At 53.7% G+C, this 16,125-nt stretch overlaps 1 protein-coding gene across 2 annotated transcripts in view; it reads left to right on the forward strand.

Annotated features, from left to right (window-relative positions):
* LOC102972493 (cytochrome P450 4F22) overlaps positions 1 to 7,642 on the forward strand; it is a 32,378-nt gene extending 24,736 nt beyond the window's left edge. For both annotated transcript variants that reach the window (XM_042978453.1, XM_042978452.1), the window contains 7 exons: positions 226 to 493; positions 1,765 to 1,831; positions 1,933 to 2,062; positions 3,533 to 3,666; positions 4,569 to 4,633; positions 5,282 to 5,364; positions 5,754 to 7,642. In XM_042978453.1, the coding sequence (XP_042834387.1) occupies positions 226 to 493; positions 1,765 to 1,831; positions 1,933 to 2,062; positions 3,533 to 3,666; positions 4,569 to 4,633; positions 5,282 to 5,364; positions 5,754 to 5,931 (925 nt within the window). In that variant the 3' untranslated portion in view covers positions 5,932 to 7,642. The remainder of the gene's footprint in view (positions 1 to 225; positions 494 to 1,764; positions 1,832 to 1,932; positions 2,063 to 3,532; positions 3,667 to 4,568; positions 4,634 to 5,281; positions 5,365 to 5,753) is intronic.
* Positions 7,643 to 16,125: the final 8,483 nt, after the last annotated feature.

Raw genomic sequence — 16,125 nt, forward strand, 5'->3', positions numbered from 1 at the left:
CTGTTTGGTGTACACATGAAAGGCACACTCTTGGGTGAGTCATTGGCAATCTCTCAGAACTGGCTAGCTCTGGGAGGGGCCGCGTCTCTCCGGGGTCAGCAAGGCCCCAGATGGTAGAGCGTGAAGAGTACAGGAAAATGAGAAAATATGTATATAGGGGGTGGGGGGGGTTGCTCACTGGTCCTAGGGAGCAGCTTGTGCTCACGGCCCTTCCTCTCCCGGCAGGAAGATGAGCGATTACATCTCGGCCATCATCGAGCTGAGCGCACTCGTGGTCCAGCGCCAATACCGCGTGCACCACCACATCGACCTCATCTACTACCTCACGGCAGACGGGCGGCGTTTCCGGCAGGCCTGTGACACCGTGCACCGCTTCACCACGGAGGTCATCCAGGAGCGGAGGCGGGCGCTGCACCAGCAGGGGGCCGAGGCCTGGCTTAAGGGCAAACAGGGCAAGACCTTGGACTTCATCGATGTGCTGCTCCTGGCCAAGGTGAGGCTGGGCCCCGGCCCCTCGTGAATTGCACCAACTCCATAAAAGGACAAACGTCCCGAATAACACAGATCTAGGAGGCAGGCAGGCACCCTAATACACAAGTAAGACTTACTGTATTCGTTTTGCTGGGGCTGCCGTAACAAGGTGCTGTAGACTGGGTGGGCTAAACCTCAGAAGTTAACCTTCTCACAGTTCTGGAGGCTAGAGGTCTGAGATCAAGACACTGACAGGGGTTGGTTTCTTCTGAGGCCTCTCTCCCTGTCTTGTAGATGGCCTCCTTCTCAGGTGTGTTCACGTTGTCTTCCCTCTGCCTGTGTCTTTGCATAAATGTCCTCTTCTTCTAAGGACACCAGTCATATTGGGCTAGGGCCCACCCTAATGACGTCATCATAATTTAATTACCTCTGGAAAGGCCCTGTCTCCAAATACAGTCACGTTCTGAGGTCCCGGCTGGTGAGGACCTCACCGTATGAATTCTGGAGGGTTGTGGTGGGGGCGGGGACATGATTTTGCTCACCATGCTTAAAAGTTGAAACCCAAGACTTTGAAAAAATATGACACTTGCAGAGATTGCTTCTGTGGAATTTCTTTTCTTTCTTCCTGTTTTTGAGAGAGAGAGAGAGCAAGTGAGTGAGGGGCAGACAGAGAGAGAGAGAGAGAATCCCACAAGGGCAGAGAGAGAGAGAGAGAGAGAGAGACAGAAGCCAGGCTCACCGGAAGAGGGGATTGAGCTCACCCAAAGCAGGGCTTGAGCTCCCCTGATGTGGGACTCATGAACTCAAGAACTGTGAGACCATGCATGACCTGAGCCAAAGCCAGATGCTTAACCACTGAGCCACCAAGGCTCCCCCTTCTGTGGAATTTCTGAGCAGCACTTGGATTCTGGATTCAGACAGTTCTGGGTTCCAGTTCTGGCCCTGCTGCTTAGCGGATGCTGGACCTTAGTCACCTGAATCTTCCCTCTGAGCCTCAGTTTCCTCATTTACGACATGATGGTCATGAGACCTGATCACAGGTCATGGTTGGGCCTCCAACCAGCAGGATGCTTTCTACAACCAGCTGCTCAAGGGATACAAACTCCCTTCTTCCCCTCACCTTTGACTCTCCCTCCCACTTTCCATCTTTCTTAGACAAGCCACGTACCTCTGTCTGCCTGGCATCCTTACCCCCGCAGCTTGGCTTGAGAGAGGGGGGAGTATCTTGACTTCAGCCCTAGGAGGCGGAGGGTGGGATGAAGCGGGCTAAGGATCCTCTCCTGTTCGTTCCAGGATGAAGACGGGAAGGAACTGTCAGATGAGGACATCCGAGCTGAGGCGGACACCTTTATGTTTGAAGGTGAGGATGTGGGGGGAGGCGGGGAGGGGGCCCCGTTGTCAGAAGATCGTGTCTCCGCTGTCCTCAGGCAGCCTCCACGTGAGCTCCTCACCTGCCTACAGGTCATGACACAACATCCAGTGGCCTGTCATGGGTGCTGTTCAACTTGGCCAAGTATCCAGAGTACCAGGAGAAGTGCCGGGAAGAGATCCAGGAGGTCATGCAAGGCCGGGAGCTGGAGGAGCTGGAGTGGTCCGTTTGGGGTCAGGGGGATGGTGGGGGGCCGGTTGAGTCTAGAGCTTGCGTATTTGTTTCTTGCTCTGGTCTGCACATATTTCTTGCTCTCGCTACTGCAGGGTGCCGTTCAGTTGAGCGGGGTGGCTTCCAAACGGAGGTGTGGGTTCAGGTCTGTTTCACACGTCTCCTCATTCTCCTTGAACCAGCAGCTACCTGGGGCGTGTTCCTCTCAAGGCAGATTCCAGAAGCTCGAAGAGCCACAGTCTAAAACCTCTGCCTGCACTGGAACATTCCATTTCACTAAAGCAAGTCACACGGCCAAGCCCACCATGAATGGGGCAGGACATACATTCTACCCGCCTGAGCAGAAGGCACTGCAGAATCACATGCAAAGGGCAAGGGGTGTATAATTCAGACATGTGCCGTGTAGAGCTGATTTTTGGGTGACTCAAAGAAAACACAGCATTAAATAGCACCAAACAGCAAGAAAGCTCTTTTCTGTTTAGTGTCAACCTTTTATTTATTTATTTTCTAAAGTTTATTTATTTTGGGGTGGGGGGGAGCAGACGTGGGGGAGGGGCAGAGAGAGAAGAGAGAGAATCCCAAGCAGGCTCCGTGCTGACAGTGCGGGGCTCGAACTCACAAACTGAACCATGAGATCATGACCTGAGCTGAAGACAGACGCTTAACTGATTGAGCCACCCAAGCGCCCCCGCGTCAACCTTTTAGATTTCAACGTCAGGGAGACATTCTCAGTTGGGTGCCATTGTATTCTTCAACTCCTTGCTAATCTGCCTTTTTGATGAAGGGAAAAGATGGCTCAGGTTCTGAGGACTGGGCAGGAGATGATGTCTCGCCAGAATTTAATAACTCTTCTGTTTTCCCAGTGGTTGTTTACCTTATGGGTACTTTTATGCCAGGCATGCTGTTTGCCCTTTACAGGAGTGACGTGAAATTTCTTTGAAAGAGAAAGAAAACGATCTAGATCATGGACCAAGGGTTATAATTAATCCACTTTTGGGCCCTGGAGTCCAACGGAAAGAAGTTAATAATAGCAGAAGGAGAGAATGGACAGGTTTTTAAATACTGAAATTGATCCACACAGGCTGGTGAATTGCTGATGCCTGGGCGCCACCCCCCTCCCCCCCCCCCCCCCCCCCCGCCTGTCCTGGCACCTCTCCCGGCTATCCCCTGGCTGCCATGTAATCCATCAGTTAAAGGGTTAATGCTGGGCATGCAGAAGCCTGCTGGTGCTGCTCGGGTTGCTTGGGGGCATGCTGAGGGGTAGTGATGTGTGCATGGCATAAATGCAAACACCGGAAGCTGGGGCAAGTCTGAGATCCTGGACTGGTTTCCTGCGTGGTTGCTCCTGAGCGTGTGTGTGTGTGTGTGTGTGTGTGTGTGTGTGTGTGTGTGTTTGGGGGAAGGGGTGTTGCTGTGCCCTGGCTCCAAGCCACTGACCATCCCACGTTCCATGTTCCCCAGGGACGACCTGACCCAGCTGCCTTTCACCACTATGTGCATCAAGGAGAGCCTACGCCAGTTCCCACCTGTGACCCTGGTCTCCCGCCGCTGCACGGAGGACATCAAGCTTCCAGATGGGCGCGTCATCCCCAAAGGTGCCCATTGTGTGCTGCCAGCTGCCAGGCCGCTCTAGTGCCCATGGGGGCATGGTCAAACCTGCCCCAGGTGCACCCTCCCTGTGGATGGGCCATCTCTCTGTGTGGCTGTTGCTTCTGGGGTGAGGGAGGAGAACCCACGTGTAGGGGTTAGACAGAGGTGGGTGAGTCCAGGTGGGAGAGCAAGAGTGGGTGTGGTGGGGTGGGCCCTGTGAGGGTGCAGGTGAGGGAGGGATGGTTTCATTCAGTGGCCAAATATTCCTTGGAGACTAAGCCTGGCTCTGGGTGATGCTGGGGATCTAGAGAGGCCTCGTTCCCAGTCCCAGGCCTTGAGTACCACTCAGTCTGAGGAAGACACAGCAGGGCACAGACACTCCCAGTCACATGGGGTCAGGAATGGCCTAAAGGAAGTAACTTTAAAGCGGCTGAAACAGTCCAAAGTAAGGAGTGATGACTTCATATGGGGTGAAATTCAGGGTGGGGGTCTGCTTGGAAGAGGCAGCATGAGAGGTGAGCCTTGAAGGTAGAAAGTGAAAGAGAGAGCATATATATGGAGCAGAGTTTCAGGGTGCAGGTATTGAAAGGCTGCGAATGCTAGGTTGAGGCACCTGAACTTGATCTTCAGGACAGTAGGGAGTCATGGGAGGTTTTTGAGCTGAGGAGGAACAATGTCAGATCTGTGAGTGACAAAGATCCCTGTGTGGCTGGCATGGCAGCTAAAAGCAGGTGATGGGGACCTCTTAGGGGGCGAGCGGCAGAATTTTTCAGAGAAGAATGGGCAGGGGAGGGTGGTAGATGGCTCTTGAGAACAGCATGACTCCAGGAAGAGCAGGGGAGGAGGAGGACTTCAGAGAAAGTTCCCCTCAGCCCCAGTGGCCTCACTGATGCCACCCTCCCCACAGGAATTATCTGCCTGGTCAGCATCTATGGGACCCACCACAACCCCACAGTGTGGCCTGACTCCAAGGTGAGCGCCTGCCTCAATCCTCTCTTCCCTCAGCTTCTTCCCCCTCAGAAGGGGTGGTCCTGGGCCACTGAGGCCTTCCTACCCTCTTCCCCAGGGACCCAGGTGGCCTGGCTGGATGCACAGCTTGAGTGCCCCTCCCCCCATGTATTCACTCACTGTTTGTTGATTCATTAGGTCCACAAATATTTATTGAACACCTACTGTTTGCCAGCCTCTGTGCTGGGCACAGAGGACCGAGAAATGTACTTTTTTTTTTTTTTTTTTTTTTGCCCTCATGGAGCTCACTGTGAAGTTCAGGGGAAGAAAATAAGCAAAAACTATGGTTGTGATACATGCACAAAGGAGATAAAAACTGGAGGGGGTGGGGGGCACTTTAGCTCACATGGTGAAGAAAGGCCTTGGGGAGGAAGAGGTGTTTGAGTTGAGACCTGAGAAGTGCGAAGAGCAGGGGGAAGCCTGTTCCAGGCAGTTGAGACAGGAAGTGCAAAGGCCCTGTGGTTGGAGTCAGGCTGGCATGCTTGAACAACAGAAAAGAGGAGGGTGTGGCTGGATTGTAGTGAGGTTCTCTCCATCCAGCGGAAGGGTCAGGACCAAGCTGGGATGGATGGGCCAACCAGACTCACCCACCCCCTGGCCACTCCTGCCTAGGTGTACAACCCCTATCGCTTTGACCCGGACAACCCACAGCAGCGCTCCCCACTGGCCTATGTGCCCTTCTCCGCAGGACCCAGGTAACTCTTCTGTTTCCCCCAGTTTAAGCCAAGCGTAGGAGGAGCCCCATGGGAGTCGAAGGTCAGGGATGTGCGGATCAGGAGCAGAGATCACCTCCCACCCAGATGTGCTTTCTGCCAACCCAGCACCCTTCATGCCTCCAGTGTACTAAGAAACCCCCAAATCAGACTCTGTGATAGCATCCCTGGGTGTTGAGCGCCTACTGTGTGGCAGGCCCTGAGTTCTGGGCTCATAGGCTCCCAACGACTCTAGGATGCCATTGCTCCCGTTTTACAGATGAGGGAACTGAGACCCAGAGCGGGAGGTCGGTCATTTACCCAGGGACTCCCCCCTTCCCGGGTCACACAGCGGCTGCACCTGAGCCCCTCCCCCGTCCCCCTTCCTCTAGAAACTGCATCGGACAGAGCTTTGCCATGGCCGAGATGCGCGTGGCCGTGGCGCTGACGCTATTGCGTTTCCGCCTGAGTGTGGACCGAACGCGCAAGGTGCGGCGGAAGCCTGAGCTCATCTTGCGCACGGAGAACGGCATCTGGCTCAACGTGGAGCCATTGCCTCCGCGGGCCTGATCGCTGGCGCTTCCCTGCGGATCCCCGGGGGCCCAAGCCCCGCCCAAAGAGGCCCAGGCCCCGCCCTCGAGGGACCAGACCCCGCCCCCAGGGCCCTGAGGGCAGAGACCACGCCCCTCGAAGGCCCGGTTGGGCTCCTGGAGGACCAGGCTCCTCCACTGAGCAGTATGATGAAGGTGCAGGCCACGCCCCTCATGGCAAGGCTCCGCCTCCTGACGGTCTGGTCCTCCCCCTTGAGGTCCAGGTCAGGTCCCCTGAGTGCCTGCTTTCCTGCTTGAGGGACCAGGCTCAGCCGCATCTCTTCGGGCCCAGACCCACCCCCAGGATCCAGAGCACTCGGGCCTTCAGGCCCCACCCACCCAGCCATCTGAGGACCCTAGACCTGACACCTAAGGCCTCTGGGATTCAGGACCTGTCCCCCGTGGATCCCGGCTGGCTTTTAAGTTGAGGACTTGAGAGCTGGAGCCTGAAGTAAGAGCCCTGGACCCGGACGTCAGCTTCTTGAGGTCCCCAGCTCATATGGGCGAACTCCTCTGGCATCAGGCTGCATCCCAGGGCTCAGGGTGTGTGCTTCTGTCGATGTTTTGTAAATCCAGACCTTCCCTGGAAAGCCTCTTCCTTCCTCCTTTGCTGAAAGGCCTTTGCTGAGTGTTCTGATTTTTGTAGAATAAAAGCGAGGGATGCAGACACCCCCCCCACCGTCTACTCCCTAGCTCAGCCAGACACTTCCCTTGGGCTCCAGGAAGGAAATGAAGGTGCCTGGACAGCTGGGAGGCAACTGAGGGAAGCTATGGGCTAGGAGGCTGGGAAGCCATTTGTCCTTGGACATGAACTCAGGCTTTTGGGGACAGTTTGTGCATTCATTTATCTCATCAACAGACCACATATTAATTAAGTGTTTGTTGGCACTGGGCCCGGAGCACAGCCGGGCCCAATTCCTGCCATCGGGAGAACAGGAGACAGATGTTGAACAAATAATTCCACACGTAAATTTATTTACAATCCGTGACAAGTGCTCCGAAAGAGAGGCCCTTGTTGTTCTGTGACACAACAGGGGGGTGGCTCAGGGAGAGCTTCTCTGATGCTGAAGTGAGGGTACAAGTTGAGTGGTGACAAGGAGAGAAGAGCATGTCAGGTGGGAGGGACAGCATCTGCAGATGTCCCCAGGTAAGGGAGAACATGGTGTGCTCGAGGAGCACCACTCCAGAGAGCCTGGATCTGGAGGAGGGGTGCAGACTGGAGGAAAGTTGGGCAGGGGCCAACTGCCCAGGAACTGCGGGCTACATCTCAGTTCAAGCCTTATGCTGAAGGCAATAGGGAGCTATAGAAGGTGTGTGAGCAGGAGCATGACAGGATCTGGTCAGATATGAGCTGGCAGGACAGTGGCTTGGAAGGGGGGGACACTGGGGAATGGAAACCTGGGGAAGAGGGAGACTGAGGTCCAGGCAGGACAGGAGGGGGGACTACCTAGCCACAGGAGCTGCGGTGAGGGAGGAGTTAAGGGTGATTTCCAAGTCTTTGGCTGGGGGAACAGGTGATGGTGTAGTCCCTGATATGATGATAAAGAAGATGGGGCAGTGACAAGGTCTACAATAACCATATTAACTCATCAAATATTTATGGAGCATCTGCTGTAAGCCAGGTGGTATTTGAGCCCTTACATAATTGACCTTTGTTGGGTGTGGGGTGAGGTTAACATGACGAATAATAAATGAGCAAATAAGTAAGTAAATTCATACAGGGCCTTGGAGGATTTTTACTTTTATTGTGACAGAAATGGGGAACCACGGGAGGGTTCTGAGCAGAGCGACAGATTTGTCACTTGGTCTTTATAGTATTCTTTTGGCTGCTGTGTGGGAAGGCAAGGGTGGGACTAGGGAGACCAGATGGGGTGACTACATTGGCCCATGTGGGAGAGAAGCGATAAGTGCTATGGAAAAATTGAGCTGGGTCAGTGCGTGTATTTCTGTGGGTGTTCAGTAATGCTGGTGGGGCAGGGGGAGAGGTTGTAAGATGGTCAGTGAAGCCCTCACCAAGAAGGGGTCATTTCAACAAAGACTTTAGGTAGGAGAGGGCAGGAGCCATGTGGATATTTTGGGGAAGAGTTTTTGAGGCAGAGAGAACGTATAGTGCAAAGGTCCTGAGGTAGGAACAAGCTTGGGGTGTTTAGGGGGCATTGAAGAGACCAGTGTGGCTGGAGGAGGAACACAGAAGGGAATGAGGTCAGGGAGGGGATAGGAGCAGGTCACACAGGGCCTTGGGGTCCACTGACTTTTTCTATGACAGAGATAGGGAGGCATGGAGGGTTCTGGACAGAGGAGGGACAAGATTTGTCATTATAGTCTTTGGCTGCCATGTTGAATAGAGACTGTGTGAGGCAAGGATGGGACTAGGGAGATCAGATGGGGTGACCAGATTTGTCCAGGTGAGAGATGACAGTGTCTCCAAGCAAGCTGTGGGCTGTAGAGTGAAAACAGGTGCTTGGATTCTGATTTGGACCGACTGCTTTACGAAGCTAGTGCTGGCAGATTTGCTAATACCTTGAACGAAGGATTCAGGAGAAAGGGAGGCCCCCCAGACGTGGGTCTGAACACCTGGAAAGACAGACGTGCCACCTCGAGATGGAGAATGCTTAACAGAGTAAGGTTTTTCTGCTGGGGGGGGGGGGCGGGGTGTGAGGGCTGAGATCAGCATGTCAGTTGGGGCCAGGAGGAGTTGGAGATGTCAGGTGGGCAGTCGGATAGGCTGGTCTTGAACTCGGGAGGGAGTTCTGGGCTGGTGACACATACATCTGGGAAACCTCAGCACTTAGATGGTGTTTCAAAAGCCCCAAGACTGGTGAGATCCCCCTCTGTGTGCGTGCGTGTGCTCATGGAGGGGACACCAACCCCCCGGGGGTCTCCAGAGTCGATATAACAATAATGACATTTAAAGTTGAGTGCTTCCTCCCAAAGTTTGAGTGCCCTTCCCAAATATTGGCACTTAATTCTCAGGGGGTACTATTAACTGTCTCGTTTAATGGAAGTGGAAACGGACTTCCCCAGAGTGAGATGGTTCACCCAAGGTCCCACGACCATGTCCTCATATCGTGGCCTCAACGGGGTGGCTTACCCCTGAGGCTTCTCGTGCGGGTCTGGGTCCCTAGCCTCGCTTTGCCCATAAGGGGGGTGGCGGCAGGCGTGGGTGGAGCGGGGTGGGGCTGGGGGTCGTGGAGATGAGTCGAAGCTGGGCCGTGGGATGCTGGAGGCGACGTGTGTCCTGGGGTGCCCCCGGGTGGCGAGTGCTGGGATTGTCGGCCAGAATCCCCAGTTGGAGGCCACTCTCCTCCGGCAAAAAAAGCTTGCTCTTGGGAGACGACCTGTGTGGGTTTAAAACCCGGCTATACCCCTTCCTAGCGGTGGCCTTGGGCACCTGACTGCTCCTTTCTGGCACCTCGGTTCTCCTTTGCCGTGTGGATTTTTCATCATGCTTTTCATGCATATTGACTTCCCGCTAAGGTCGATGGTGGTGGCTGCATGAGGGAGGGAGGAGGGGAGGCGTGGGGCCCGTAGGTCTCCGGGACCTGCTGCATCAGAGCGATTCTCCAAACACGCCCAGGCCCGGCCGGTCACTGGTCGCTGTCTCCTTCCTCTCCTGAGTGTGTCGGAGGCTCCCTCTGCTGGACGGCTCGGGGACAACAAACTCTAAGGCGTCTCGTCTCCGTTGGTTCAGTGTATGAGCGTGTGTGCACGAGCGTGTGTGCACGCGTGCTTGTGCGTGGGACGTGTATGGATATGTGCATATGTGTGCACGTAGGTGTGTGGATGTGTGCACGCGAGTGTGTGTACGCCTGCAAGTGTGGGTGCATTGTGTGCATGTGTGAGATTGTGTGCGTGCATGTACGTGTGCGTTTGAGAACACGTGTGTGTGTGTGTGTGTGTGTGTGTGTGTGTGTGTGTGTGTGTCTGTGTGGGGGAGTATTGGGAAGAGAGGAGGGAGAACCCCACTCACCAAACAGTCACATTGTCCACATCAGGCAACTGTCCAAACCCCCCCGGGTTCAGCTGTTGCAGCCAGCAGAACATTCTGGAGAAATAATGCCCTTGGCAGTGGCCCTGAGTAACGATTGGTGGGTGCCTGTTCTCGCCGTCTCCCCGAGGTCCCCAGAGGGACTGAATCCCAGGTGCCCCGAGTGGGAACTTCCTCGATAAAGCCCCCTTTCCTGGCTGCCCTCATCTCACTCTGCCTCACTGCCCTACTGGCAGTTAAATTCTTGTCTCAGAATACAGCTTTTGTGCTGGAATCCTCACATTAGAGTCCACAGGTCACTCCTCCAATCCCCACGAGTCTATTATTATGCCGTTCTTACCAAGTGGAATCTGAGGCTCAGAGAGGGCAAGTCACTTGCCTAAGGTCACACAGCTGGAGAATGGCAAAAGTGGGCTTTGGCCATGGCCACCTGACCCTGGCACTTGCTGTCCCCTGAGAACTTCCTGCTTGATAAGGACTAAGGGAATGAAGTGGGGGAGTGGGTGGTATTCACAACCAGTAAGGTCCCTGATATGTGTCCCAGAGACACCCAAGGCTCCTGGCTGATGCTCATGCCCTTGATCTGTCATAAAGTAAGAGAAATAACAGCAAACACATACTTGGTACTTGTGAGTCAGGCAGTGTTATAAGTAGTTTATTCATTTATCACCTCTCTCTCCAAGTATTACATCGGCTTGAGGTAAAAAAAAAATGCAGTGGTAGAAACTTAATTATGCTTTTGTTTATGCAAGCATAGAAATTTAAAAGGGAAATTCTTCCACTGCGGCTTCCGCTTCGTACCCCCAGACTAGCAGTTTGGTGTGAATTTTTTTTTTTTTTTTAGTATGAAAAAAATTGCAAATGTGAACATTTTCCAATGTACATACATTTTTGTACACATAACCGTTTTAAAAATGTCTTCTTTAAAAAAATATTTAGAGAGAGAGAGAGAGAGAGAATGAGCAGTGGAGGGGCAGAGAGAGGGAGAGAATCCTAAGCACTCTCTGCACTGTCAATGCACAACCCGATGCGGGGTTTGAACTCACGAACTGTGAGATCATGACCTGAGCCGAAATCAAGAGGTGGATGCTTAACCGACTGAACCACCCAGGTGTCCCAAATCCACCATTCTATTTTCTTTATTTATTAAAAAAAGTTTTTTTTTGACCATTTATTTTTGAGAGAGAGACAGAGTGAGAGAGAGGGAGACACAGAATCCGAAGCTCTGGGCTCTGAGCTGTCAACACACAGCCCGACACGGGGCTTGAACTCCTGGACTGTGAGATCATGACCTGAGCCAAAGTTGATGCTTAACTGACTGAACCGCCCAGGCGACCCTTGGGCTTCCTCTTAACATGGCAGCTGAATCCAGGAGGGTGTATTCCAAGGCAGCTGGAAGTCTTCTCACGACCTAGAGCCGTAAGTCCCCAGAGTCACTGAGGACAGCTCAGGTTCAAGGTGAAGGGAATTCTTTATCTCTGTCAGTCGGTGTTCTCCAGAGAAACAGGATAGCATCCGCCTGTCTATTGAGAGCGATTTATCCTAAGGCGTTGGCTCCTGAGACTAGGGGGCTGGCGAGCGGGAAGTCTGTGGGGCGGTGGCTGAAAACTCGGGTAGGGATCGGTGCTGCAGCTCAGGGCAGAATTTCTTTTCTCAATTTTTGCTCCTGAGGCCTTGCGGCTGACTGCACAAAGCCCATTTGCATTGGAGTGGTGTAACTGACTCCTTGAAGTCAGCTGATCGTAGGTATTAACTCTATCTACGAAACACCTTCACAGGAACACCTAAGAAATGTTCAGGTAAATAGCTGGGTACGGGGGCCTAGTGTAGCAGACACGAAAAATTAGTCATCGCAGCCTCTCAAGGAAGGGGTAGCACAGACTTTGCTGCCGCTCTACCACGTGGGGAGGAGAGGGGGCAAAGGGTCTCTCTCTCTCACTTTTGGGGAGGGAGGGAGAGAGAGGGCACAAATGAGCGAGGGGCAGAGAGAGAGAATCCTAGGAGGGGCAGAGAGAGAGAGAGAAAGAGAGAGGGAGAGAGAAAGAGAGAGAGAGAGAGAAAGAGAGAGACGCGGAGCTCAGCGGAAGCGAGGCTCGTGCTCACCCGATGTGGGACTCGAACTCATGAACCGTGAAATCTGACCTGAGCCCAAGATGCTTACCGACGGAGCCACCCAGGCGCCCAGCAAATGGTCTCTTTTTATGACATTACACTGCTCCAGGGTCCCTTCTCCAAGTCTCTCTTCTGTGGCTTGGGGTGTTGGTGGTGGCTAGGCTAGTTTTTGTGAGCAATCATCACCCAATAATCAGAGAGGGAGACAGAGAGAGAAGGAAGTGGGGAGAGGAGGAGGAGGGAGGAGGGAGGGGAGAGGTGGAGGGGGAAGGGAGAGGGGGAGGAGGGAGAAGAGAGGGCAGGGGGGAGGAGGGGGAGGATATCAGTGCATTCAATGCCCACGACAATACCCCCGCGGTTGTTCCTAGCTGGTGTGTGCGCTCTGAGCTTTTCCTGAGTTTTCCTCTAAGGCTTTCTGCCTCCCAGGCCACTTCTGCCGCCTGGACTGGGAATCGGGCTGCTCTGCCAGCTGGTCCTGCCCTCAGCACGGCTTCAGAACCCTGTCGGTTTCAAGTTCTCAATTACATGGTAAAACCTCAACGCCGCCGGCTTCTGGGCTCATTTCCCCAACCATCGCGGGGCTCCAGCTGAGCTGCTCCTTGCTGCCGCCACCACCCCATCGCAGGAGCCCCTCCAGCCCCGAGTGTCTCTGCACGTCCGAGGATGGGAGCAAGAATGAGCATGTGTAAGGAAGACAAGTGTGTGCCCCACCCTGTGCTGGGCCTTTGCAGCTCTGGCACGGCTTCAGGGAGTGGTTCTCATGCACGGACTGCGCCTCCCCACCATCCAGGTTTCTGCTCAAAGGTCACCTCCACAGGGCAGCCCTCCCTGATTGCCCCGTCTGAATAGCCCCCTTGGTCACTTGCTAGCATGTCTCACTCTGTTAATTTCCTTCATTGCCACCACCATCTGACTTGGTCTTGTTTCCTGTTGCCTTCCCCCGTCAGACATGAGCATCATGATCCAGAGACCCCATCTGTCTTGTTCGTCCCAGGTCCTGGGTCCTAGCACTGTGCCTAGTACAGAGCAAATGCCCAAGTACAGTTTGTGGTTCAAGAATGAACTGCCTGGGAGGTATAAGCCCACCTCTCTGTTTTAGCAAGGAGGGCATGAGGCTCAGAGAAGGCAAGTGACTTGCTCCAGGTCACACAGCCAGTGAGGAGCAGGGCTGGGATCCGAACTCTTTTGGGCTGAATCCAAAACCTGCTCCTTCCCAAAGGCCGAGGAAAGGAAAAGAGAGACTCCAGCCACCAAGCAGCCTCCATGCTTGCTGTAGAGGGACCCCAGGCTGACTCCTGGGAGAGGTGTCTTCATGGTGTCACAAAAGAAAAACTGCTCATCTCTTTTGTGCACCAACTACGTGCCCCCCGCTGCACCAAATCCTTTTAGTATTTTGGTGATAACAGTTATAGCAGCTCAGGGAGGGAGAAATTATTTGAGACAAGTAGCAAGTTCGAAGGGTAAAGACTCCAATTCTACTTTGTCCAATTCCACTGTGATGTGTGGAATCTTCTGGAACTTTTTCGCTGCACATGCAAACATGCGTGCACACACACACACACACACACACACTCATAATTTTATATGTAGACAGGGACATTATTCACATATCACTCAGAGTTGTACTTTCTCCTATCCTCTCGGCCTGTTTCTGATAGAATGCTTGCAATGCTCTGTGAGGTTTTATCAAGCCCATTTTACAGATGTGAAGACTGAGGCTCAGAGGGGTGACGGGCCGCACCTGAGCCTGGCGACTCACAGTGACTGCCAGCTCTGGTCAGACACACACTTGTCCACTGCCTGACTCTGGGTGCGGGTGGAAGGACCGGCCAGCCTCTGCCTTTCTGTGTGTGGCTCCCCTCCCTCCAACGCTGGCTGGGGGCCATTCCATAAGCCAGGCTTGTGTCATTTGGCAGCTGAGACATTCCTTGTTGGATGAGAAACCACTGGGGACACTCCAACCGCCTCTGACTCAGAGCAGAAAGTCCCCACTTGAGGCTTTCTGCCTCCCACACTGGGTCTCTTGCTTCCTTTCTGCTTCCTGTCACCCGATCCAGGATGTGAGGAGTCCTGGATGGATGGATCCTGTCCTTCCACGGCCACAGAGGCCTGTTGGGCTTTGAGTCCTTGGATGTAGTGGAGCAGTCTTCAATACCTGCTTCTGGACTGAATATCGGAACAAATTTTGCCACCTTGGCTGGCTCCTTGAAGGGCGTGTCGACTGCAATCACAGTGTGGGTGTCGATGGAATCAAGCCATACTCACTTGTGCCCACTGCTGGGCATATTACCCCATGACTGTGGGGCCCTTTCAACAACACTTCCCACTCCCCCTCTTCATTCAGGACCCGCTCAAAGGTCACCTCCCCCTGGAAGCCCTCATGTCACAATCACTGTCTGATACATTCTTGATCATTTGTTCAGTCGAACAACATATGAACTGTCTCCCCACTAGATATGAACCCTTTGACAGCAGGGATGACGTCTGCCCTGCTCACTGTTGCATCCCTAGCATCTAGAATAGTGCCTGGCACACAGTAGGTGCTCAATAGACACACAATAAGCAAGGAGATTTTCCTCCTTGCTCGACGAATGAAAAAACCGAGGGACAGACTGGCTAAGTTTCCTAGGAGGTACATTGCTGCGCCTGACTTGGGTCTCTTACAGCAGTGCGTCTCAAACTTGGACGTGCACGTGGTGAAAACATGAATTGTGATTCAGCTGGTATCCCCATGATCTATTGCTGTATAACAAACAGTCCCCCAAACTTGGTGGCTTAAAGCAAGGACCACTTCATCTTGTGACGCCGCATGGTGACCGGGCTCAGCCAGCTGGTTCCGCATCGTCATCTGGGCCTGAGCTCATCTGGAGGCCCACCTGGGCTGGAATGTCCAAATGGCTCCTTCCTGTGGCTGGCAGTTGTTGCTAGCAGTTTGCTGGGAAATCAGCTGGGGCTGTCGATTGGAGGTGCCTAAGAGTGGGGTCCTTCCGTGTGGATTGGGCTTCCTTGCAGCATGGCAGCCTGGTTCTGAGGGGATGTGTTCTTTTTTTTTTTTTTTTTTTTTTTTTTTTAATTTTTTTTGACGTTTATTTATTTTTGAGACAGAGAGAGACAGAGCATGAACAGGGGAGGGGCAGAGAGAGAGGGAGACACAGAATCCGAAACAGGCTCCAGGCTCTGTGCTGTCAGCACAGAGCCCGACGCGGGGCTCAAACTCACAGACCGCGAGATCACGACCTGAGCCAAAGTCGGCCGCTTAACCGACTGAGCCACCCAGGCGCCCCATGAGGGGATGCGTTCTAAGAGCAAACGTCGGTGTGGGCTGCTGGCCCTGTTTCTGGCCCATAACTGGCAGGGCCCAGCCTCTCCCACACGCTACTGGTTAAGTAGTCCCAGGCCAGGCGAGATTCAAGGAGACGGGACCTAAGTCCCTCCCCTTACTGGGGACAATAGCAAAGCAATTACAACCATGTCATTGTGGGTCTGGGTTCGAGCCTGAGATCCTGCAGGGGTCCAAGATGTTGCTGGTAACGCCAATACTGAGGGTCTAAGGAGTACATTCTGACTGGTCAGTTCTTAGGGCTCATGGCTACGAAAGTCCCTTTCTTCCCTGAGTAGTTAATGAGCACCTACTGTGTGCCAGGATTCACCTTCCCCTGTGCTGTCACGTTGAATTACTTTGCTGTGTGGCTCGAGGGAATTTCTCCGGACCTTTATTTCCTCCTCTATCCTCCTGCTTCTCCCCAGAACTATGTGGCCCTGGCCCTGGCCCTCCTCTGGATGGAATGTTAGCAAGTAGATTCATGGATCCAGTGCAGCAGAGGAGGAGGGAACTCTAGGACGGTCACCGGCAGCTGGACCAGGTAGGGCTGGAAGGAATGTGTGGGTCAGGGACAGGAAATGCACATCCTGTCATTGCAGGAGGAATGTCCCTTCTAATCCTCTTGCTCAGCAGGCCCATCCTTCAAACTCACCCTCACCTTGGGATTTGACATGGGGAGACCTGGTTAGGTCGGGGGTGGGGTGGGGCGGGATTCCTCACTCCGGAATCAGGACAGGATCTGAGCAAGAGGA

This window comes from Panthera tigris, chromosome A2 (assembly GCF_018350195.1).
Source record: "Panthera tigris isolate Pti1 chromosome A2, P.tigris_Pti1_mat1.1, whole genome shotgun sequence".
In the NCBI taxonomy this organism is placed as follows: Eukaryota; Metazoa; Chordata; class Mammalia; order Carnivora; family Felidae; genus Panthera; species Panthera tigris.